The sequence below is a fragment of the Sus scrofa genome, chromosome 15 (genome assembly GCF_000003025.6).
Source record: "Sus scrofa isolate TJ Tabasco breed Duroc chromosome 15, Sscrofa11.1, whole genome shotgun sequence".
In the NCBI taxonomy this organism is placed as follows: Eukaryota; Metazoa; Chordata; class Mammalia; order Artiodactyla; family Suidae; genus Sus; species Sus scrofa.
This window is the reverse complement of record NC_010457.5, coordinates 30,496,893-30,521,726: the sequence shown is the minus strand read 5'-3', so window position 1 is coordinate 30,521,726 and position 24,834 is coordinate 30,496,893. Positions and strand designations below refer to the sequence as shown.

General features: G+C 53.8%; 1 protein-coding gene across 3 annotated transcripts in view; it reads left to right on the top strand.

Annotated features, from left to right (window-relative positions):
• The window catches only part of GLI2 (GLI family zinc finger 2), a 267,745-nt gene that overhangs the window by 58,546 nt on the left and 184,365 nt on the right, over positions 1-24,834 (top strand). For 2 of the 3 annotated variants that reach the window (XM_021074615.1, XM_005671643.3), the window contains one exon: positions 12,009-12,174. In XM_021074615.1, the coding sequence (XP_020930274.1) occupies positions 12,039-12,174 (136 nt within the window). In that variant the 5' untranslated portion in view covers positions 12,009-12,038. 3 annotated transcript variants of the gene reach the window in all.

Genomic DNA, 24,834 nt, shown 5'->3' with positions numbered 1-24,834 from the left:
CCTGTCCTTGTCACAGGTGCAGCATTGAGCCCAGAGATGAGAGAACACTACCCTGAGTTGCACAGCGAGTCAGGGTACTCTTGGGCCTAGGGGAGTGATGCAGTCTGCAAGGCATGAACTGGTGAAAAGCTTGGGGTCAGACAGCTCCTTCACCCTGTTGGCAAGGGAGGGGCTGCTCTCTATGTGAGGGGGGCAGGGGCTGGACCAGATAACCTCTGGACCTTTCTTGGTGCCAGACTGTGGGATCAGAGGGAGAAGACAGAAGGGGTTAAGGATGTGCTTTGGGCCCTGAGAGGCTCTTTTCCTGGCAGCCTCAAATGCCAAGGGTCCTCAGCAGGCCTAGAGCAGAGAAATGGGACCAAGGGCCTCCCTTTCTCCCCTCTGCAAGTTTAGCCTCTGCCTTCATCCAGCCCAGAACTGCCCCTGCCACCCTGCCAGGGTTCAGGGCTGCCCAGCCCCTCTTCAGCAGTGCCTCTGAGACTTGCATCACTTGTGCCCAAGTGTTTGGAGAGATTAGTCCTGGGTCTGCAACCCTCCCCTGCCCCTACTCAGCTCTGGACCTGGGTGAAGGCCCAGGTCCCCCTTCTCCTCTCAAGGCGGTGGTTGGGGTTATGATGATTCGGACATAAGAAAGCCACCTGCACCGTGTCTCTGACCCCAGAATGCCATGACAATTCCACCAGGAGTTCCTCTGAAGGCATGAGGGCTCAGAAACCACCTTTATCATCATCATCATCATCATCATCATCATTATTATTTTAAGGGCTGCACCTGCAGCATATGGGAGTTCCCAGATCCAGCTGGAATTGCAGCTGCCAGCCTACACCACAGCCACAGCAACACAGGATCCAAGCTGCGCCTTTGACCTTCACCACAGCTCACGGCAATGCCAGATCTTTAACCCACTGAGCAACTAGTGGGGTTTGTTACCATCAAGCCATGACAGGAACTCCCTTTTTCTTTTTTCTTTTTTTTTTAATTAGGAAGCACCTTCTAACCACCAAACATTCAGTTTTTTATTTGTTTTGCAAAGGGTGTGAGCCTACAGCGCCAGTATCCATAGACTCAGGCACTCAGCACCATTTGCGGCAAAGCCTTCACTCTGAGGGTTTCCACATTCCGGGAAGGGGTGCAGTTCATAGGCCAGTAGCAGTTTTGCCCTGAAGGCCTCTTTCACAGCCGTCCTGGCAAATGTTGCCTGTGACAGCCACTAGACGCTGATAGCAGCCCCTCTTCCCAACCTCAGAGCTAGACTATGCTCCCCCAGGGCTGATGGATCCCAGGGGTCCCCCAGCCTTGCGGGGATCAAGGCCTGAAGCGAGGCAAGGAGAAGAGGAGGATTTCTGTAGGCATAGGTGCTGGAAAGCATTTGTGAGTTGAGTCAGTCACCGAAGGTAGACTCAGCCTTTGCCTGGGACCGGCATAAAGGGGGCAGTCAAGATACAGTGACACAGGGGCTTGCCCCAGGGGGCATAGGACAGAACTGGCCCAGTGGGGGTGGGGCAGGGAGGGCTGTGGGGAAATAGAGTTGCAGGCAGAGCAGGAGATGTGCTAGATTGGATGATTGGGTGGGGAATTGGGAGGTGGCCAGCCTGGGGGGCAGATGGAGGCAGATCTCAACCTGGGATCTTAGTGGCATGAAAGGGGTTTGGACCATGTTCTTTGCGTGCCTCCCACCTTTCTGGTCCCTTTTCCCCCCTCTCAGAGCCTCCTTCGGGAATTTTCTCCACTCACGGGGATGAAGGGGACCCTTGCAGGAACCTTGGTGCCATGGTGCCTGTGTGCCAGGCCTCTTCCCAGCCGTGCCCTCCACGGCTCTGGACCCCTGCGGGCGAAGGCCTTGCCCCTGCTGGCAGCCTGCCCAGGGCCATCTGTTTTCCATCCTTGGGGCAGAGGTGAAGCTTGTTTCTCCTCTCCTGAAACACACAAGGCAGCTGTTAAAATATCTGGGTCCGGCCGGACGACCGCACAGCAGGCCCCTTGTTTGCCCTGCACATGGGCACGTGCTGGTGGGGGCATCAGGGAGAGAGCCTGGCCTTCGGGGCCACTTTGGGGATGGCCGCTGGAGGAAGGGGAGAGACAGCGGCCTTTGGGATCAGCAGGCCAGTGTGTTCAGAAAGGTGCCAACTGTGGGTTTCTACATTAGCCCCCAAAGGCCCAGACACCTGCAGGTGTGGGTGTGGGGGTGGAGAAGAAGGGGCTGCCTGGGTCCAATCTTCCTGCCCCAGTGGGCAGGCATGTGGCTGCAGTGATGGTGACTTGAGAGCGTTTGAGACCAGGATCCCCGGGGGTGTGCCTGGCCTTGCGCGTTTAGCCCTCATCTTGAGGGACTGGCCATTGTCATCCTCATTCTACAGACGAGGAAACTGAGGTTGGGGGAGAAGTCGAGTCTCAGCCAAAGCTCTAGGTAGAGCTGGGAGTCGAACATGGGCCTTCTCCTTCCAGAGCCTGCCCAACCCCTGCTTCCTCTGAACGAGCCGGCCCCTGACTTGCCCAGAGAGTATGGTCAGTCTCAGAAGCAGCACCAGGAAGTTGGTTAGCTCAGAGCAGGGCTTGGGTGAGAGAGCACCGGGGTTTTTTTGTTTGTTTGTTTGTTTTGTTTTGTTTTGTTTTGGCCACATCTGCAGTGTGTAGAAGTTCCCAGGCCGGAGATAGAACCTGCGCTACTGCAGTGACCACTTCAGGTCCTTAACCTGCGGAGCCACCAGGGAACTCCAGGCTTCCCAGGTTTTAAAGCATGGCTTCCTTGGGTAGAGCTGAGAAGAGAGAATGTTCTGGGCAGAAAAGCACTGGACTGCGGAGGCCGGGGGGATGGAAATGGCCTGGTATTTTCTGGGAATGAAGCCCAGTGCAAGTGAAGGGAGTTGCAGTGCTGTCTAAAGGGTTGGCCACAGAGGAGCGCTTACCTGTACCCACCTCCCCCCCAAAAAAAAGCCTCTTGCTCAGCTCCATCTCTTTTGACACCCATCTCCCCTTGGCTGAAGCCGGCTGCTGTAGCAGGGCCTGCATTTCCCTCCCTGGCTGTGGTTCTGGCCCAGCAAGTCAGTGAATTAGGGTTAATTATCTGTTTTCCTGCACACCAGCAAGCCCAGGGGCTGGGCAAATTAGGGAGCTTTCGTACTTGGAGAAACACACTCAAGGAGTGATAAAGAAACAGGTGCACCTGTTAGGAGGATGGTTCTGCATGGGGCCCGCTCCTGCCGTCCTCTCTCAGGCCTCTGGGGGAAGCATCTGGATGGACTGTGGACACCAAACTGGCGGGCTTGTGCTGCAGATGCATGTCCAGGACCCAGGGGACAGGAGGTTCCTTCTTCCTAAACCTCAGACCCGGCAGAGCCTGCCTTCCTGTAGCCCCTGTGGTCCCCACGGCTCCCCTTCACCCTGGTTTCTCTCCTGCTTCTGCCTCCCAGGGGAACCCTCTCCTTTTTTTTTTTTCCCTCCAGAATGTGCCAAGGGCACCTGCTCATGTGAGTCCCTGCCTGAGGAGTGCCCTTCCCTCTGCAGGCCAAGTTCAAGGCCTTCTGTTCCCTGACTTGAAGCCAAAGGGCAGATTGGTTGGTCATCGGTAGCTCTCTGTTGCTGAGCTCTCGTGGGCATAAAGCCTCTGATTCTTATTGGAAATGTATCATTTACTGCCTTAGACTTGATCCAACTCTCTATAAACTGCCCCCTGTGACCCTTCTGTCATATTCTGTGGGCATGGCTGGCATCTGCATTCTCTCAGAATTTGGTTGTGATGGACAAAGAATTATGGGCTGCCCTGGGACACCAGTGCTGCCATGTGTTGCCTGTGTGGCCTTGGGCAGATTGCTTACCCTCTCTGTTTCATTGTAAAGTGAGGATCATGATTTGGGGCACCCATGACAGTGGCAAGTGATGGGACATCAGGAGGCAAGGAGCTGGCCTGCCCTGGACGTCAACAGGGGCTTGAAGCTTCTGGTCTTTCTCTTGTCTGCTAATGAGGGTCCCAGTGCAGGGGTTAAGGTTAGGGGACAACCCCGGGCAGAGGAGGTCCAAGGAAAGATGGAGCAGGTCGAGGGGACCTTTCTTTCTCTAACTCACACAAGGGCAAGGGCCTCACGTGGTGTACCGTGGGGGTGGGGCTTAAGAGGAGCACTTCCTTATTTATCAGACGTGCCCTCACAGCCCGCTGGGCAGCAGGTGGGCAGCAGGTCGATTGCCAAGCCCACGTGGGGCCAGAGGGGTCCACGTCGGGTCACGCGCAGCTGCTGTGTGTTGGCTCCCCCCGGCCACCTTGGGAGGGAGAGGACGCCCGCCCCCGTCCATGGAGTGGGGGCAGCTGGGACCCCCGTGGCCCAGCCTTTTCCCCCCGTGTGACTAGGCCAGGGTCCTGAGTATCCTTTAAGCTCTGCCCTTCCCCAGGGGTCTGTGGGAATGCCTGCCCTGGGTGGTATGAGAGGACCAGCAGATAGGAGCTGAGATCCTCTCCCCCACACACACCATTCAGCCACCAGAAGAGGGAGAGGCCAGGGGACAAGGGCTGTGTCACAGCTGTCCCCCCCTCGTGGTGGTGGGAGGTTGGTCACTTCTCCACGAGCCCTGCCTGGCCCCAGGCCTGCAGCCCCCGTCAGTGTTATAGTTGGGTCTCAGAGCCAGCGTGCTGCTGAGAGCCAGCCTTGCTTTCACTCACAGATGAGGCCAGTGGACCGAGAGGGTGGAGACAGGTGCCTGGAGGCCCAGCAGACAGGCATGGAGCCAGCAGAAGCCTCGGCTACCCCCAAGCACCGCAGGCAGGCGGGTAGCCTCTCCTTGGAGAAGGGTGCCCACCTGCAGAGACCCCTCTGCCTGGCCAGCCCTGGGCCAAACCCACTGGGGATATTTGCAGGGCTGCTGCTGAAGGTGTTCATGGGAAGCTCAGAGAGGGTGAGCCATGAGGTCAGACACGCAGCTGATATGGATGCCCTGACTGGAGCGCAGCAGGTTTCTCATGCTGGGTGAAGAAAATGCACACATTTTAGAAAGATTGTTTTGTCCCCGACGTGAAGGGCAAGCAGAGCATCACCAGCTTCATGCCGTCCTGGGGAGCCGTCCCCTCCCCCCTTCCCTTTGCCTCTTGGTCGGGGAGTGTCAGTGTGATTCCTGGGCCAGTGTGGCTGAGCAGGAGGCTGGGTCTGGCTCCCTTGTGTCTCCTACAGCAGAAGCCTGGACCCCCTTTGCTTTCCTGTGGCTGGCCTTGCACTGTGGTGCCTGTGGGTGCCCCCTGGGTCTGGAGCACCTTCTAGAATGTCCATGTTGCAGATGGAACACCGAGGTGATGGGAGATGAGAAGACTGGTGCTCAGCCACTCAGGCTGAGGATGTGGGACGCATCCTGGGGACCTTGGGGCCATGGGGGAGGGGTCTGCTGTTCTCTTGGAGTTATAATGAGGTTATAATTCTTTTCACCGTTCATCTGTGTTGCATTGATGATGTGTTCTTCACCCCAGGAGCTTTCATATGTTTTATCTTATTTGAACCTAAAAATAAATCTGTGATCCAGGCTGGGCTGGTTTTTATGTGTATGTGTACCTAGTGTGTGCGTGTGTGTCTATGTGTCTGTGTGTGTCTGGGTGTGGGTCTGTGCGTATCTTGGTGCATATATATGTTCGAATGTGAGTGTGTGCCTGTGATGTGTACATCTCTGTGTATCTGTGTGCACATGTGTGGGGCCCTGTATGAGCGTGTGACCGTGTGTGTGCACCCGTGCTCACAAGTGTGGCTGTGTATGTGGTCGAGGTTGTCACCGTAGGTTGTGCGTGCTCTCTGTGTGTGTGCCCACGTGTGTGGGGCTTGGGCAGCATGCCGTGCAGCTGAGATCAGAGAAGAAGCATGCACACCAGGCCCCGAGGTGCCTGATCGCTGGAGGCGAGGTTTTAGCTCTCTCCTGGAGCTGGGTTTTGCCTGGAGAAGATATTCTGATTCCTTTGACTCAGGAGAGTTCAAAGCAGCCAGGTGGCGGGAGGGGGTCTGGGATTCCAGAGTTCAGAGGGATTCGCTCATTCTGCTCTGATAAGTCATTTCTTCTTCAAGCCTGTCCTTTCACTCCATGTTCTTCAGCTTGGCTGTGCCCCCTCCTCAAATAATGCAGTAAATGCAGAGGATAAAATGCATGGGGTCCTGAAGGAAACCTGTGGCATTTGACAGAGACATTAAGAGTTAATATCTGTGCTTCTTTGCTGTCACAACTGGCCAGACCAGGGGTCCACTGCTGACCTTGATCGCAGCGCCCTGGTGAGCACAGGCGATGCCCTGTGACCGGGTGTGGGCACCTCTGGGGCTCATGCTGGCAGCAGACTCACAGGTACTGTGGCTTTTACCCACCTTCATGCCTGAGGGACATGCCAACGTCCGGTTCCAAGTTAACGAAGCTGAAAATACCTTTTTTTCTGTTCAGGTTCTGCAGCCTTGCTTTAATTGGACTTTTATCATTATTTGGAAGCTGGAAGTGGTCTTGCGAGCATCCAGTGCAATTTCTCCTAGACCTGTCTGTGCATTAGAAACATCCATGGAGATTTTTTTTAAAAGTTGGGATATTTTGTCCCCTGCCATCCGCCTGGACCTATGGCCTCAGAATCTATGGGGGAAGAGGCCCTGAAATGCTTCCATAAACCCTGGGGGATGCTGAGGCCCTGGAGGGCAGGTGAATCGTGAGCAGCTCTAGACAGAAAATGGGGTTCTTCTTAGCTCTGGGTCCAGGCCGTGCCCTCCAGCAGAAGCCCAAGAGTGTGGTTTCCTGGGCAAAGTGGGGGTGTTGACTCTCTCCTCGCCCTGGTGGGGGCTGTGCTCCCAGCCCCTCTTGTTCTGGAGCCCTTTGTGGAGCCTGTGGGAAGGACCTCAGCACAGATCATCAAGCCACCAGCCAAGGTCTAGGGACGAGAAGCCCCTCCCTGCTGTCCCCAGCTGGCCTCTCGGAGCCCAGGTGAAGCTGTTGACAGGCAGAGTCTGCCCTGGAGGAGCTTCAGGGAGTGAAAGTGGCTGCCTGGGACCCTGGGTGCCTGGTGTTTACCCAGAAATTGTGCTAATCCTGTTAATTCCCGTGATTTACACAGCCTCTCGGCTCTGTCTGCTGTTTTCCTCTCTCGGAGGGAGAGGGGGAGGCAGGGGCTGATCTGCAGAAGACAGTGACAGAGTGGGCTCTGCAGGGCTCCCCAACTGGCTGAGTCGCTCCCCACAGGAGCTTACGGAACCCCAGGCCCACTGCATTCTGGAGCCTGGGAATCTGGATAAATCCCCTCCCCACTCCTCCTCACCTCACCTGGTCCTGGGGTGGCCTCGCCCTGGGGCTCTTGGGCAGCATTTTGGCAGGAGGACCTGGCTCTGGGCCTGGCCCCTCCCTCCATGGAAAGTGGCTTTGGGCATCAGCTCTTCTCTGTAAGAATCGGGTGACGTCATCCCCTCTGACAGCATGACAGGGCGGGGCTGTTGGCAAGAGGCAGCTGCAGCTGCTGTGCTCCAAGAGGACCTTCAGGCTTGTTGCCTTCTTCCCAGTCTCCTCCTGTCCCTTGGCAGAAGTTATCATGGTCCGTTCTTGGCTGAGACCCTATTTTGGTCTGGCATCCCTGAGGTTCAAGTCCAAGTCCGAGGAGTCTGACTTGCTGACCTCAGCCTCCCCATCCGCCTTCAGAGGTGTGTCCTGGGAGCCTGGGCTTGGTCCCACTGACACTGTGGGTGCCTTGCATCCTGTCCTGGTTTCTGGTCCACACAGCTGTGTGCCCCCCAGATACTGGCCTGGTTGGTTCCCTGTGCTCACCTTGTCCCTTGCTCAGCTGGACCTGGGGTCCAGGGGTGCACGGCCCAGCCCTGGCCTGGAGGAGGTCACGGAAAGCCAGGTGGGTACATAGCAGGTTTAGACCAGGCTGTGTCGGTGGTGCCCTTTCATTTTGGGGCCTACGATGAGCCCAGCCAGTACCTAGCTTACTGCATGGTGAGGCATAAAGCTGATTGTCAGTAAAGAATTCTGGAATAAAGAGTTAGGGGATGAATGTCCAACTGCAAACTTCCCCCCACCCCCCACCCACCGCCACGTCAGCCTCAGTGGATGGTCCTTCAGGCAGCCCCCAACAGAGCCTCAGCTTTTGCCTCTATCTTGGCTGGTGGTCCTCTTCCAGCAGTTACCGCCTTGGATACAGGATTGGAACGGGGCCATGCCTGATGCAGTCGCTTTTAAGTTATGTGTCTTTGGGCAAGTTATTCAACCTCTCTGAGCATTGGTTTTTCTTATGTAAAATGTTGTGAGGATTAAGTGAAATCAGTCTTGCAAAGAGTTTAGCACCTGGTGAATGAATGCTTGTTAAAGGTTTGCTTTTCCAGCTATTATTTTGTTTTTTGTTTTTGTTTTTGTTTTTGGCTGCACCCTTGGCATGCAGAGGTTCCTGAGCAAGGGATCAAACCTGCACCTCTTCAGTGACAACACCAGTTCCTTAACCCACTGAGCCACATGGGTATCCCAACTATTATTTCGATTTTTGTCCTTACTTCCAAATTCAAGGTGGGTTTCAAAGTTGAGCCTAAATCCCTTCTCCTGAGTTTCTTGGGAGGAAAACCCAGATTGTTCATGCAATCGCTTGCATTTCCAAGAGTTGCAGTTTCCTGCCTCAGAGATCCAGTGTCTTTGCCAGGCATTCTTCAGCTGCTCTGTGCCAGCCTGAGTGGGGAGCAGCTCTGGACCTGGAGGTGATGATGATTACAGCACAGGTCACGGGAGCGGTATGGGGACTCTGGACATGGAAGGGACCATGACTGGAGAGAAGTTGGAGGGCTTCCTGGAGGAGGTGACATGTTGAAGGAAGTGTCAGGGTGTCTCATACACAGAAAGGGTGAAGGGTTTCTGCTGGGGGACTCAGCTGCAGCATAGACCCATTGGCGTGGTGCTTTGGGATGAAGTGATGTTGATTGCAGTTGACCGGATGTTGGGGGAGCATGAGGAGGAGGACAGTGACCCGAGGTGCCAGCAATGGGCTGGGAGGTGTGGTTGCTGAGGCCAGCCTAGGGGGGCAGAGAAAGTGGAGCAAGGGTGTTGCTGGTGGCCATTCAGACAGCCAGCATCTTAAAACACAGATTATACTAATAGGTTTAAAGGATCAGGTGGTGATCCTGAACTCTCGAAGCCAGAGGAGACCCTGTAACTCACCAGAACCCTGAGGAGTTTCTCTGTCCCACATCTACCTTGGGTTTTCCGGACAGGGGGGTTTGAAAGACTGGAAACCAGGCAGCCTGGTGTGTCAGACACTTCTGGGAGGTTCAGCGCTCTGGCTGTCTGCCTGGCAGGCTGGCCGGACTATTGACTGTCCCCGTTTGTCACACCCGGCATTCTTGTAGACTCCCATTTTTTACTTAGAAAAACATGAGAAATGTTGCCCAGGCTTGAAAAAAGAAACATTCCACATTCCGGAGGCTGTGGATGTAAGGTTGAAGGCCCCTGGGGACAGAACTGACCATCGCCTTTGGTCTTTGCCCTGCTGTGGTCTACAGGCTCTTCCAGAACTTTCTCTTCTTGTGGCTGGGCAGATCTGACTGCCTTCTTTCCAAAACAGCAGGCTTGGACCTCCTGGGCTCTCTCCAGTTGCCGCCCTGTTTTTTTTTTTTTTGTTTTTTGTTTTGTTTTTGCTGCTTTTATGGCAAAGCTTCCTGACTCAGTGTTTGTGCCTCTGTCTCTCCCTGAGCCCTCTGGGGCCCTGGTCACCACCATGCAGCTCTGGGGCCCACAGAGCCTGTGATTGGAGCTGGGTGCTCCTGGGCGTTTCTTTCTTGGGATGGATTCCAGGCCCCTGAACCTGGTCACTGACCTTCACTTCCTTCCCCCTCTTCAATTTCTGCTCACTCGCCTTGGCTGGTTTCTTTTCGCTCCTGGAAATGTCGGAATGCCCTGTGGCTATTCTGGAACTTTCTCTTCTCTCCTCCGCTCTCCCCCCTTGGAGATCTTGCCCCATGTCTGCCATATTCTCCAGCCTCCACCTCTCCTCTGAAGCTCTGCCTTGTATTTTAGCAGTCTCCGCATGGGTGTCTCAGACTTAACACTGCCCAAACTGGGCTCCTGATTTTTGCCCCCGAACTTGCTTCTCACCTTCTGTGCGCCATCCCAGCAAAAGGCACTGCTATGCATTCATCCAAGTGCTTGGTTGAAAACTGGAGCCACCTTTCACATACCCTCCCCCCACCCCTGTTCTCTTAAGAAAATTGACTTTCAGGAGTTCCCGCTGTGGCACAGTGGGTTAAGGAGCTGGCATCCATACGGCAGTAGTGTGGCAGTAGTGTAGGTCGAAGCTCTGGCTCCGATTTGATCCCCGGCCTGGAAACTTCCCTATGCCGCAGTTGTGGCCAAAAAAGAAAAAAGAAAGAAAATTGTCTTTCAAATGTCTATTCTGTAATAGTTGATACAAATACGTAATTAGCAGTATCTGCAGGTGATGAAACATTCCTTCGTGAAACCCTTGCTCAGGATCCATGGCCCAGCTGGGGCCCTGCATCCCCCTGGGTTCCTCTCTCCTGACCCGAGATGACTCCTCTTTCTACCACACCCCACATCCAGCCCTGGCAAGGCCTGTGGATGCTGCCTTCACAGCCACTGTCCCTTTAAGCCAGACTACTGGACATCACCCTGGGTCACTGCAGCAGTGCCCTTTCCCTCAAACCTGCTCTCCACACACCTGCAGGGTGACCCCTTCACACAGTCCCATCCTCCTTCTGCTCAAAACTCTCCTCAGACAAGCCGGCTTCCTCCCACCTGGGCCTGTGGCTCCTGCCTCTGCCCTCCAGCTGCCGTGGGCATCCTCATACCTTCACGTAGCATCCCGTACCTTCCTCAGAGAGGCAGGGCAGCTCCCCTCTGCCCATGCCACTCTGCTCCTCCTGCAACTCTGCTTTCTTTTTTTAAAAAATATCTTGTTTTCTTTCTTTTTTAATGGTCACACCTGCAGCATAGGAAATTCCTAGGCTAGGGGTCCAATTGGGGCTGCAGCCGCCAGCCTACACCACAGCCATAGCGACACTAGCTAGATTTCAGTTGCGTCTTCGACCTGTGCCGCAGCTTGCGGCAACATTGGATCCTTAACCCACTGAGCGAGGCCAGGGATCGAACCTGAGTCCTCATAGAGACAATGTTGGATCTTAACCCACAGAGCCACAATGGAAACTCCCCCCTCTGCTTTCTTTTACATGCCGCCACTCATGGACAGAAGAGTAGTATACATTTATCTCTCCCCTTATTTATTATGTCTCCCATATGGTATGTAAACTCTGTGGGTTGTACCGGGCACAATGCTTGAAAATATATTGGCTGAGTGTGTGTGTGAGTGAGTATATTGTGAAATACCTGTTGAATGGAAGTTCCTGTCGTGGCTCAGCGGAAATGAATCTGACTAGAAACCATGAGGTTGTGGGTTCAATCCCTGGCCTTGCTCAGTGGGTTAAGGATCAGGCGTCACCATGAGCTGTGGTGTAGTTTGCAGACCTGGCTCAGATCCTGCGTTGCTGTGGCTCTGGCGTAGGCTGGCAGCTGTAGCTCCGATTCGACGTCTAGCCTGGGAAACTCCATATGCTGCGGGTGTGGCCCTAAAAAAAAAGAAAAAGAGCTATCTGTTGAATGAATGAATGAACGTCCATGTGATTGAATGAAAGTGGATCTGGTGAGCAGTGAAGGAGCAAGGGAACCAGGGCTTTTCTTTGGGGCCCCCAGGTCACGGTTCCCATGCTGATTTTTCTTTCCCTGTGCTTCTGAGTTGGAGGGCATTACTTTCTGACTGCATTTTCCAAGGCCCTTCTTGCCACTCACCACACTCGGTACTGAGAACTTGTTGCTTTGCTTCGAACAATCTGGGGTAAACGACGGTGAAAACGCTCGGCTCTTGGCAGCGAGGTCGTTAGGAAGACCGGCTGGATCTCAGAGTGAGGAATCCTCACAATTAATTAAACCCTCCTTCCCAATTATCAGAGAATTAAGCTGGTTGCCTTTGGAGCGCGCGGCGGCCGCAAATCTGGGTCGTTGGTGAGCGTCTTTGTCTCCTCCTTTAGGGCTGCCACCCAGGACCATGAGCGGCTAGGATGGAGGCATCTGCTTCAGTCCCGGCTGCGGAGAAGAAAGAAGCCAAGAGTGGGATCCTGGAGGGCATCGCTTTCCCTGAGCCGGGCAGGAAGGCCTCTGCCCTCGCGGTGGCCGCCGCAGTAGCTGCCCAAGGAGGTACTTTCAGTTCTGCGCGCTTGGCGGGGTGGGGGGGTGGAGTGGGGTTGTTCTTCATGAGCCCGTGCAGATTGAATTAGCCTGGTGGCCTCTGTCATCAAGCAGGCCTGCTGGGTTTCTGGATCCCTGCGGGTCCCAGGCTGGGTGATGGATGCCCGAAGGTGAACTTAGAGGTGTGACCACCCCAAATTGGAGGGGCTGGTGGTGGATTGGGCATCTCGGGCTCCAGCAGAGAGGCCCGAACACCGGCGGAGGAAAGGCAAGAGAGGCGTGGGGCTGCTCGGTGGCCCTGGGGTGCGTTCTGCTGGCACATTCGAGCTGTGCCAGGGAGGCCGCGGAGTGCCTCCCGCCTGCCAAGGACTATTTTGGAAAGTAATTGTCTTCTGATCCCTTCTGGCTGTAATGAGAGGGTCAGGTATGGAATTTAGTATCCTTAGGTGAATTTCTGGCCAACTTAATTATAACAGAAGGGACTCCACGAGCCGCAGGCTCTCATTTTACTGCCCCAAAGAGAAACACTCTCTGGTTTCCACTGGTCCGCGCCAGCATCCCGTGGGGAAAGTTTGGCGGGAAGGCGAGACCTCCCCTGTGTCAGCGCGGTCCATCTGGAGGCCACACGACTATTTCTGTCTCTGAGGAATGGAGAGACTTAGATTTCTTTTCTTCCCCTTTTTTATTCAAGTGCATTTAGTCATGCCCTGTTGCTCTTGCCGCTCAGGCACAGCTCCGAGGGGTAGGGGTGGGGGGGATTCGCCTTCGCTGGGGGAGGGGCGGGGGGGATTCGACTTCCTTGGGGAGGAGCTGGAGGGGGGTTGTTGGCCTCGCCTGTCACATGTTGATGTATGCAGATGCGGGGGGTGAGTGGGGGGGCTTCGTTAAAATGCTGATCGCCTGTCTGAGTCTCCGAAGAGGTGAGCGGGACTCAACTGAATTTCTGTCATTCTCACCAGCGCTCAGATGTTGTGGGGACTGCTGGTCCTCGGGCCATGCTAGGTGCAGCTTCCAGGCGGAGTCCAGGGATTCAGAGATGATCAGAGCAGATAGAGGGAATCAGAAGACTTCTAGTCATTGCTGCTACGTTTGTTTTTATTTCCTTGTGATTCCCAGTTGGATGCCACTAAGAGGATGTATGGCTCCAGGCCAGAGAGGGAGATCCTGGGCCAACCTTCCTGCTCCCAGTGTTTGGCCTCCTGACCTCCAGATCTCTCCAGGCCCCTTATTTATTATGCAGGTGGGGTCAGGGAGCCAGGAGATAGATGGGTGGATGGAGGGGATGGAAGGCTGAGCGGTGGGGGGTCTGGCGGTGGCTAGGATGCTAGGATGCTCGGTGCCTGGTCCCAGGGCTGGCTTGTCCTGGGCCTGGCTGAATCTGCATGTGTTTGCTCCCTTCCCAGACCAGGGCCCACCCTGTCTGTGGGGATGCCTCCCACTGGTGACGTTCTTCTGCCTGATGGCAGAGTTGCTCGGGCCTCTGTGGCCTGTTGTGGTCTTGGTGCATCTCTGGCTCGCCCCCTGGGCCCTCAGCTGTCTCCGCCTGGATCTGCCTCTCTGGAGTCATGAGTGGGCCGAGGACTGTCACACGGTGGTAGCTAGAGAGTAAATAGGGCATAACTGGGGAGGAAGCCCCTCTAGCATGGAACCTGGTTGTCACCAAAGGTGCAGTAACAGCAGATGCTCAAGAGGGTCTTGATCTGGAGGGGTGCAGGCAGTGGGCCTACAGCTTGGGGTGCAGAAGCTCTACAGAGGCACCGCTCCTCCCCGCCTCCACCTGACGGGCCCTGCCCCCTCATTGCCCAAGTGCTGGTGAGGTTCCTGCCTCTCAGCACAGGGGCCCTGGGGCAGGTGGCTCATTGTCATCATTGTCATCCCGGCCACTCAGAGGTGGCCCCTGGTCCCGCCCTCCTCTCTGGACAGCTTATTCGGAAGGGCTCTCCTGGACTCAGAGGAGTGGTAGCCCTGTGTGGAGCAGAGCAGGAGGCATCTTAGAGCCAGTCCCCCAGGCACCATTCCGCGCACAGAGTGAGGGAGGGGGGACCCATGGGGCCCTGGCCTGAGTCCTCATCCCAGCAATGTCCCTGTCCCGGGGTGTCCAGCTGTCCCCTTCTTTAGGCCTCATTTTCCTAATCTGTGTCATGAGGGCATTTGGCAGAGGTGATTCAAAGTCTGTGTGATCTCGTGACATTGGATTTTCCTTAAACCTGACCCGTGGTGACAGAGGTACTGTGAACAAGAGCAAACCTGAGTCCCAGAAGGCTCCAGAGAGCCTCTGCTGGGGGCTCCCTGCCCACAGGGGTGCAGACCCATGGACGGGTGAGGTGAAGGCATGGAGAGGGGTGCCAGGCAGCCTAAGGGGGATCCTGTGGACCCCCCTCTCAAGGCTGGGGGTGCTTGCTCTCTGCTCTGGAGCTCAGCGCTCGGTGCCGGGGGCAGGGGTGCTAGTGTGGACGGGGGTGAGAAGGGCAGAGGAGCTGTGAACCATGTCCTGAGTTATTTCTGGAAAAGATAGAAGTACTATCCTGGTCTGGAAGGCCTGTTTGCTGGGGCAGGGGCGGGACTGAGCCACGCCCTCTTGCTGAGCAGGTGACCGCCCCCGACACACCTGGCTCTTCCGATGCCCAGAGTCCGAGAGGTGGTTCTGGGGATCCACAGCACAGTTGGCAGCTTTCCCAGGAGGAGACGATGGTTTGCACAAGCTCAGTGTTTCTGGTCTCGTACACGGCCGTCTGGCGCTGGGGTGAGTCTGGTCTGGGAGGTGAGGGGCGCTTGGTGAGGAATGCAGAAGGCCGGGATATCAGGAACTGGCAGCGCTGTGATCACCCACGTCTGCAAGGTCTCCAGGTGTGGGAGGTACCTTGTGTCCCAGGCCAGCTTCTGACACCTCACCTGACGTCCCTGCCCACTGCCGTCGTGTCCAGGAGCTTCAATCCTACCTCTACAATTGTAGGACTTTGCTCCTAAGAGTGAACATATCTTTAGGCAGAAAGACTTCATTTCCTCATTATTGGTCACTGTGAAAATTTGGAAACAGCCTAAGTGTTGAGTGATAGGGGACTGATTATTCAAACTGTGGGACATCTGTTGAATGGAGCGTTATGTAGACACTAAAAATGTTTATCGAGACTTTACAATGATGGGGAACGTGCTTATGTTTTAAAGGTAAAAAAAAAAAAACAAAACAGGGATTCCCATGTGGCGCAGCAGAAACAAATCTGACTAGGAACCACGAGATTGCAGGTTCAATCCCTGGCCTTGCTCAGTGGGTTAAGGATCTGGTGTTGCCGTGAGCTGTGGTGTGGGTTGCAGACATGGCTCGGATCCCGCGTTGCTGTGGCTCTGGCGTAGGCCGGCAGCTGTAGCTCTGATTAGACCCCTAGCCTGGGAACCAACATATGCCACAGATGTGGGCCCCCCCCCCAAAAAAAACAGGATACAAATGATATCTCATTTCTATCACAAGCTTATAGGACATAGAGGTGCCATTAGTAGATGTCCAGATGTTGGGACTCAGAGTGATGTATGTTGCATACAGAAATTTATCCCTTTGGTTTTTTAATTTCTTTTTTTTTTTTTTAACAGCAGTACCTGTGGCATATGGAAGCTCCCAGGCTAGAGGTCCAGTCAGCACTGCAGCTGCCGACCTGTGCCACAGCCACAGCAATATCATATCCAAGCTGCATCTGTGACCTACACCACAGCTTGTTGCAATGCCAGATCCTTAACCCATGAAGCCAGGGATTGAACCTGCATCCTCATGGAAACTATGTTGGGTTCTTAACCCACTGAGCCACACAGGAACTCCAGTTCTTTTTTTTAAAATTGGAATGTAGTTGATTTACAAAGTTGTATTAATTTCAGGTGTCCAGTGAAGTGGTTCAGTTATACATACAGATATAAATGTATGTACTCTTTTTCTTAGATTCTTTTGGTTCTTAAGGACCTTCGGCCTTCTAGAACTCTCTATTAGAAAGAATGTCAATACATCTGAGAGGCAAGGGTGTGAGCCAAGTGTGCAATCTCTTTTTCCAGCTCTGCCATCTGTGACCTGAGGCTGGTCACTTGACTTTGCCATTGTGGGAGTATTTACACCAGGAAAATTGGCAAAGCCTACAATCAGGGCTGCTCCAGACCTTCTCCTCTTCCAGAGCCCATTGTTAAATTTCTCTAGCACTCAGCTGATAGTATCTTGAGACTCCCTCAAGTTCCTTGGTCCCCTTAGGAATGAGAAAAAGAGTGAGGAGGTGGGATGTATGGGGGCTCTGTGGGGGTCCCCAGTGGCAAAGCTTGGAAAAGACACACAGGAGGTCTTGGGTGTTGGGGAGGGGCTGCAGGCACTCTTACTCATGGGCCCTCGGAGCCTCTGTATTTGTAGATGGACTGTGATGGGGTGGGGAGGGGACTTGCCTAAGGCCACCTGCTTCTTCAACAGAGACCAGAGTCTGGAGCAGGCAGTGAGCATCACCTTCCTGAATTTGCTTTGAAATCATGATTTTTAGATTGTTCGTGGGTGATGAAGGTCTTACAGCCCAGCCCACTGATCTTGGGTGTCAGCGTCCAGCCTCTGCACAAGCCCAGGGCCGGTCTTCTCATACATCGCCTCCCTCTCTGACCAGTGGGCTCATGGCATCTGCTGTCTCTCAGCTCTTGAGATCAGGAGCTGTGACTTGTTTGCAGAGGGACCTTAAAATGCACCTGGCTCGGCCGGCCTCTTTTGCTTGAACTTCCTTAGGCATCGTGAAGCTAGACCTGGGGGCTGGGTGTTGGCACTGAGAGTCTCCACTGCCCTGGCCACCGTGTGTGCCAGAAACCCTTTGCATAACACAGCTGTACCCCAGGGACGTCAGCGCTGTGGTCAGAGGCGACTTAAACTACCTGGCGGAAGGCGCTTCTGGGAGCGGACTGCGGAGGCCGTGGCTGTGGGTTATTTCCCAGCCTCTTTAGCTGTTGTGCTCACACATCGGAACCATCAAGCTCTAACAACGCATTTTGGCCCAGAGCTATTTTTCCCTTTAATTTTTCAAATGGCATAATTTTAAAGGCAATTTGATTCAGATGTTTCTCATTTTTTACATTGAGACTTCCCAAAGGCTGTTGTATTTTCCTCCTCGGTGGTAGATTTTCTTTCCAAAAATATTTCTGAACCTCTCTGTGTGTTTCAGCTGAGCCCCAGGGACCCATACCCTCCATGCCTCGGGCTCAGACAGTCAGAAGGCTGGAACCATGAAGCTCAGCACTGCATCTCCATCCAGTGAGTTTTCCTTGTCGCTGAAGTCAAGACAGACTTTAGAAATCCTGTGATGCTACAGAAATCCTAGAGCGGGAGTTCCCGTTGTGGCTCAGCAGTAACAATCCCAGCTAGTATCCGTGAGGATGTGGGTTTGATCCCTGCCCTCGCTCAGTGGATTAAGGACCTGGCGTTGCTGTGAGTTGTGGTGTAAGTCGCAGATGTAACTTGGATCCCGTGTTGCTATGGCTGTAGTGTAGGCTGGCAGCTGTAGCTCCGATTCAACTCCTAGCCTGGGTACTTCCATGTGCTGTGGGTGTGGCCCTAAAAAGACAGAAGAAAAAAAAAAAAAAAAAGGGAAATCCTAGGGTGGCCAGCACCTCCCTGAGCGCCCGCTGAGTCTTGGGCCAGGGTGCTCCCAGGGTGGTCCCCTCACCCAACACCAGTAGCATCAGTGTCCTTAGGCCTTGGGTCCCACCCCAGCCCCTTGAAGCAGAGCCTAGGAATGGGGCCCCATGAGCTGTGGGTGATTCTGTTCACTCTTAAGTGTGGGGCCCTCTGTGTCCGAGCTGCAGGAGGCAGGGCCAGCCTTTCCATGTGTCAAGTGGACATCGTAGCCAGGGCTGCTGTGCAGAAATCACAGGAGAGATACAGCGTGCTCACACCTGCCTAGCACAGGCACCCCGTGGGTAGTGGCTGCCTCTCTTCTTACCAGTAGCGTCATAGTGAGAAGCAGCCCAGCCTCTAGAGCCAGACTATCAGCTTAGGCCCAGCTCTGCTGACCTTGGGGAGATCTGTGCTTCAGTTTCCTCTTCCATAAAATGGGTATAATAATAGTACATCACATAATAGCATTGTGAGAATTGGCCCATGTAAAGTGTCTGGCGCAAAGTTAGCTCCTAGCTAAGTATTTGCTTTATTAAGTATCACCAGTCTTCCTTTTCGTGTCAGGCTCTGCCTGACTCAGTCTCTCCTTTGCCAGTGACCTTGGCTAGCAGACCTCCTGAGGCTTGGCTGAAAATCAGACCTGGGTAGTTCCTGTCCTGCTATGCTTTGCTTCCACAGGCTGTCCTGGATGGGTGACCTTGCGGGGCGGGGGTGGGGGGCGCACCTCATTAACTCAGCCTTGTACACTGCAGGGTGGGCCAGACCAGAAGATACTGAAGCTGACTGTACCTTAGAATCTTGTGAGGCCCCTGTCATAAATGCAGACTCCCAGGCTGCTCAGACCTGCAGAAACAGAGTCTCCTGGGCTGGGGCCTGGGCACGTGTATTTTTTTTTTTTTAGGTATTATTGAAATATAGCTAATTGATGATGCTGTGATAATTTCTGCTGTACAACAAAGTGACCCAGTCATCCACATCCACATATCCATTGTCACTCAGATCCTTTTCCCACACAGATGATCACAGAATACTGGGTAGCGTTCCTTGTGCTCTATAGCAGGTCCCTGTTGGCCAGAAATTCCATACACCTCAGTGCGCATATGCCGATCCCAAACCCCCAGTCCATTTGTCCCACTCCCCCACCTGTCTCCTTTGGTGACCATAATTTTTCAAAGTCTGTGAGTCTGTTTCTGTTCTGCAAATACATTTATTTGTGTCCTTTTTTTTTTTTAGATTCCACATATAGGTGATATCATATGATATTTGGACGTGTGTCTATTTAACAGGCATTGGCTGGGGTATGGATGGGCCCCTTGGAGGTGGTGACCCAGTGGTAGTTGTGGCTAGTCAATCCTGGAAAGATGGCCCACATGACTGTCAGCATGACATGGCCTTGCAGCTGAGGCCTCTGTGTCGCCTAAGCATGCACTGCCCGCTCCTTCATCTTGTTCACTGGCCACTGGCTTCTTTGAAAGTTTTCTTCCAGTTACATTTTTGCTCAGAGGGGAGGCATCTGCATCGGTCTTAGAATGCTGTACGGAGGCCAGGATTAGAAGGAAAGTGGTGGGCATTCTTGTGGCTGGAATCCCAAGTCACATGGATCCCACCGTGCCCTGTCACTGATCAATGCCTCCTAGTCCCTGGTGTGTCTGTTTCTGAGCCTCCCCCATTCCCCTGCCCTGTCCTGCACCCCTGCGGCAGCATGTTTGCTCACCACCGCACCCCGAGCCCAGGCAGGTGCCCAGGAAGTGATTGCTGAGTGAGGGCAGTGAGTCTGGTGCTCTCAGGCCACATGCTGCGGGGCCGGTGTGGCCAGCGGCCTCTGCCAGCCTGGGGCCCCTTGGGACGAGGGTCATTCGGTCCTGGCCTGCCCCTTGTCCCCGACGCCCCTCCCATTCCCCCTGGACGGTGGGGATCTTGCTGCCTGGGCCCAGCCACTCAGCAGCCTGAGCTGCCCAGCTCGGCCACACACTTGCTTTGGGCCTGAGGATGCACTCACGTGTGACTAAGTGGGCAATGACTCTTATTTAAGTGATTTTCAGGATTGCTGTTGGAGCTGCTTCTGATTTGGCTTTAACAGCCCAGCCACACGGAACAGCTGGCTCCCATAAGACTTTTCCAGAAAGCAAAGCTCAGTTATCCGTGACAGCCTCACATACTCAGCAAGCGGGATGCAGCACAACTGCCCACGTGGTTTCAGGGGGTTCTGACTCTCTTTTTCTCAATTGAAGTATAGTTGATTTATAATGTTTTAGGTGTACAGCAAAGTGATTCGGTTATATATGTACAAACACAATGTACGTATTTATATATGTATTATTTTTCAGATTTTCCCCTTATAGTTTATTACAATATTGAGTAGAGTTCCCTGCGCTCTACAGTAGGTCCTTGTTTATCTGTTTTATATATGGTAGTGTGTAGATGTTAATCCTAAACTTTTAATTTGTCCCTCCTCTCTGAATGACTCTTTTTTTAAATTAAAGTATAAAGTATAGTAGATTTACAATGTTGTGCCAATTTCTGCTGTACAGCAAAATGACTCAGTCACACGTATATACATAGATAGATAGATACATACATTCTTTTTTATGTTCTTTTCTATCATGGTCTATCCCAGGAGACTGGGTATAGGTCCCTGTGCTATGCAGTAGGACCTCATTGCTTATCTACTCCAAATGGAATAGTTTGCATCTGCTAACCCCACACTCCCCATCCATCCCATTCTCTCCCCCTTGGCAACTATAAGTCTGTTTTCCATGTCTGTAAGTCTGTTTTTGTTCTATAGATAGGTTCATTTGTGTCATGTTTTAGATTCCATGTATAAAATAAGTGATATCATATGGTATTTGTCTTTCTCTTTCTGACTTCCTTCATTCAGTATGAGAATCTCTAGTTGCATCCATGTTGCTGCAAATGGCATTATTTTTCCTGTTTTATGACTGAGTAGTATTCCATCGTGTATGTATACCACATCTTCTTAATCCATTCCTCTGTCGATGGGCATTTAGGTTGTTTCCATGTCTTGGCTCTTGTGAATAGTGCTGCAATGAACATAGGGGTGCATATATCTTTTTTGGATTATAATTTTGTCCAGATATATGCCTAGGAGTGGGATTGCTGGATCATATGGTAGTTCTGTTTTTAGTTTTCTGAGCTACCTCCATATTGTTTTCCATAGTGGCTGTACCAATTTACATTCTTAGCAACAGTGTAGGAGGGTTCCTTTTCTCCACACCCTCTTCAACATTTCTTGTTTGTAGACTTTTTGATGATGCCCATTCTGAGTGGTGTGAGGTGGTACCTCACTGTAGTTTTGATTTGCATTTCTCTAATAATTAATGATGTTGAGCATCTACTGGCCGTCTGTCCATATGTCTTCTTTGGAGAAGTGTCTTCTGTCCATTTTTTTTGGATTGGGTTGTTTATATTTTATTTGTGTTGACTGAATGACTCTTGATGACGCCCAGGCATGGTCTTGGTGCTGGGGGGGCGTCCTGGAGGGTTGGGGTGCCAGGCTGGAGAGTGAGGGCTGGAACCTCCTCTCGGCCTACAGCAGAATACGGGGCAGAGGGGAGAGGACCTGACCTCTCCCTAGCTCCCCACTTGTTAGCTGTGTGTTCTGGGGCAAGTCAGTTCACTTCTCTAAAGTTTGGAACATGGAGATAATAGTGGTAACTCCATCTGGCTATAGTGGGGTGACATGGGAGAGCCTTTGCCAAGTGGCTGGCAGAAGGCCTGCCTGGAGACAGAGTAAATGTTGGGGACATGGATCTGAGAGGCTCTCCTCCCACATATGGTGGCCTCAGACTGGACGCCAAGACCTCGTGCTCTAAATGCTACTCAGCGCAGCTGCCATCCAGAGCCAGCTGGTCTCCTGCTTGCCCAGGTACAGCAGGCTCTTCCCCCTCCCCCTCCTGCCTGCAGAGTTCAAGGCCAGCCCAGGATCTGTGCTTGGGCAGCCTTCTGCCAGCCCTGGGTGTGGTGACCCATCGCACTTGGAACCCACGTTGCTGGGTCACCTGCTGGCTGAGCCATGAGCTCTGCCCTCCCAGCAGGAAGGGCTGCTGGCAGCTCCTGTCTGTCCCCTGAACGTGGGCCCTGACTGTTAGACACAACTTCATCTCCTGGCTCATTTGCATTTAATTTCGATTTGGGGCAGAACTTCAAAGTCATTTCCAATGAGAGAACTGGGAGGAAGCTTAAGAAGTCATCTCGTTTGAATCCGTTCATTTTACAGATGTAGACACTGAGGTCCAGACACTTGCAGCACAAACGGTCACCCCGTGACACTGCTGTGAGTGGAAGCTGATTTCCTAAGCGTTGCCTCTGGGGAGGGGGACCCAGCTGCCCCAAGCCCTGCCCCCCTCCTGGCCCCAACCCCAGCTTCCCAAATGGTTGGTGTTTATGTTAGAAACATTTTTCTGACGTTTGGTTCTGTCAGAACTAATTTGAGCATTTCTAAAGCTCGGTAAAAATACAGCCTCATTACTTTGATGTCAGCGCATAGTTTACTATTAGTATATTCTGGGGTTTATCATTTTAGTCATGTTTAACACGGCTGCACCAGGCATGCACTATTAAATCTGGCTTCTTTTACATTCCTGTCCGGAATTATTTATTTGTAACAATTTCCTCTCTATCAAAAGACACAGCTAATGCTGTGTTTTAATGTGTTATTTACACACAAAATAACCTATTTACAACTCGGTCTGGGCCGGAGGGAGGATGGATGGGCCCCGGTTTCCTGCGTTCTGTTATATCGGAGTTTAACAATCTGGTTTGCTAATAGAACCATTTATCATTGGTGTGGAGAGGATAATTTATTTTATGTCTGTGGCCAGGTCTCCTGGCCTCTGATCCCAGGGACATTTGGAAGATAATGAAGTTAAGCCTGGTGTTTGGGGTGGCTGTGGGACCCCCTGGAGCGGGAAAGGGGTACCCCTGGCCTTCCTGAAGTGGCCTGGTGCCTTGGGGTTCCCTGAGCTCCCGTGTGCATCCGTAGATGGTTCTAGAACGTTCATCAGAAATGTGGTGATGGTGGAGTCCCTGCCTCTGCCCTTTAGGAGCTCCCCATTGGAGGCATCCAGGGACCGGAACCAAGCAGTACAGGGCCCTGTGGTGGTGAATTCTGCCCCGGGAGCTTCCTAGGAAGGCAGCACACAAGCTGGGATGCACAGAGTCTCCAGGTGGAAAGAGTAAAGGGGCCTGGATGGTGCGGGGGGAGGTGAGCAGCAGCAGAGGGGCCCCTCGGGAGTGTGAGGGTTTAGAGGTCAGCTCATTGGCCCATGTGCCTCCAGGTTGGGGTGCGGTTGGGGCCCGAGAGGGGTTCCAGCCTCGGTGGCAGGTGGAGTGTTCAGACTCGCCTCCACTCCCCAGGGCATCAGGGAGGCAGCCGCAGATGTGTGAGGCCCATCCCTGCCATGTCACATTGGCAGCGCCAGCTTGAAGCTCAGCCCACGGTGGGAGGGCGTCTAGGGCGGAGGCAAGGGGTCCAGCAGCCAGGCATGGCAAGGCGGGCAGTGGCACCTGGGGGCTTGTGGGACCAGGGGAGGAGAAGGCCTTCTGACTGCCCTGGAGTTAGGCCCAGGGGTGGCTGGGCACCCAGGTGGGCGTGTGACCACTGTACCCCTCGGGCTAAGGTCCTGCGGCTCCATCAGAGCCCTGTCCTTTTAGGTGCACTGATGGGTCAGGGGGAAAAGCAGGGCATCTGATTGAAGTGGCTGCCCTCTTTGAAGCCCAGTGCCAGCCCTAGAGGGGGCAGGTGGTGTGGGGGAGGGGAGGCATCTACGGCAGGAGCCATAGTGTTTGTCCTCAAGAGCTTGGCACGGAGAAGCCAGACTTCTCAGCTTGAGATGCTCATGTGGTCATTGCCTGGTGCCTGGGTGATCGGAAAACTGCAGGGAAGGAGCAGAGCCTGAAAGGGCGCTGAAGGCTGGCCAATGCCTGCATGGGCATTGGCCCACAGCTCTGTGTCCTCTCTCCGCTGGGGTCCTACGGAGCAGTCACACGTTCAGATCACATGGCTGGGGAGAGTTTATCAAAGGGGGTGTTTGCCCAGTGTGATAGGGCTGAGGGCCAGCCCTGGGCAGGTACATGGAGCAGGCAGATCAGGGTGGCCAGCCTGACCCAGGGCCAGCCTGATCCGGGGCCAGGGTTTGAATGCGTGATGTTTGCATCCTTGTTCTGTTCCTTCCCAGTTGGGTATCCTTTACCAAACAGCATGTGCAAAGGCCCTGGGGCCTGAGACTGACTTGTGGTCGCTGGTCCTGGCGGCTTCTTGGGGAGGGCTCCCTTTACTCCCCAGCACAAGCCTGTTTCTGTAATGCCGTGTCCAGAGGCCCCTGCTCCCTCTGTTTCCTCCAGCTGCTGCACAGCTGTACATGGATGCTGGAGGCCCAGCCTGGCCTGGCTCTGGGTGTGTGTGGGTCATTTGGCCCTCCTCCAGGTCCAGGGCAGGCAGAGAGAGAAGGGACTGGAGGGGCTCTGTCTTGAGAAACTGCCCTTGGCCCTTCCCCCGTGCTACAGCACAGGCTGGTTTGTGTCTGTGGGGCCTGGGACGTCGGAAGCCCGCATAGCAGACAGAACAAGGCTCATTTCCACGTCTGATTTTCCATCCCATTTTGAGCAGCTATGTTCCAGAGGAGCGTTTGGGTTTGGTGTGGTGCTGGCGGTAGACACCACATGCTTTGCACCTTCCTCCATCCTTGCTGTTCTGGACACAAAGACATGGCCGGGGTAGCCGTGTGCGTGGCAGAGCCGCTGCGATAGGGGTCAGGGCAGGACAGCACCCCCTCCACCGAGCACCTGAAATTTACCCTCAGCTATCACCTTGCCTCTGGGTTCTTGCAGAGGCCCATGTGGTCCTTCATCCTCCCCTGTGACCTGGGTTCCCTGGTGCCAGGCCCCTCCCCAGGGACAACCTGTGGGCACTAGAGTACCATGGGCTGGAGCTGCTGAGTCCAGGAAGAAGAGGGCCAGAAAGGGAAGCACAAATTCCCAAAGATGCACTTTGCTGCCGAAAGCTGAACGCAGGAGATGGGACCTTTGTCCCA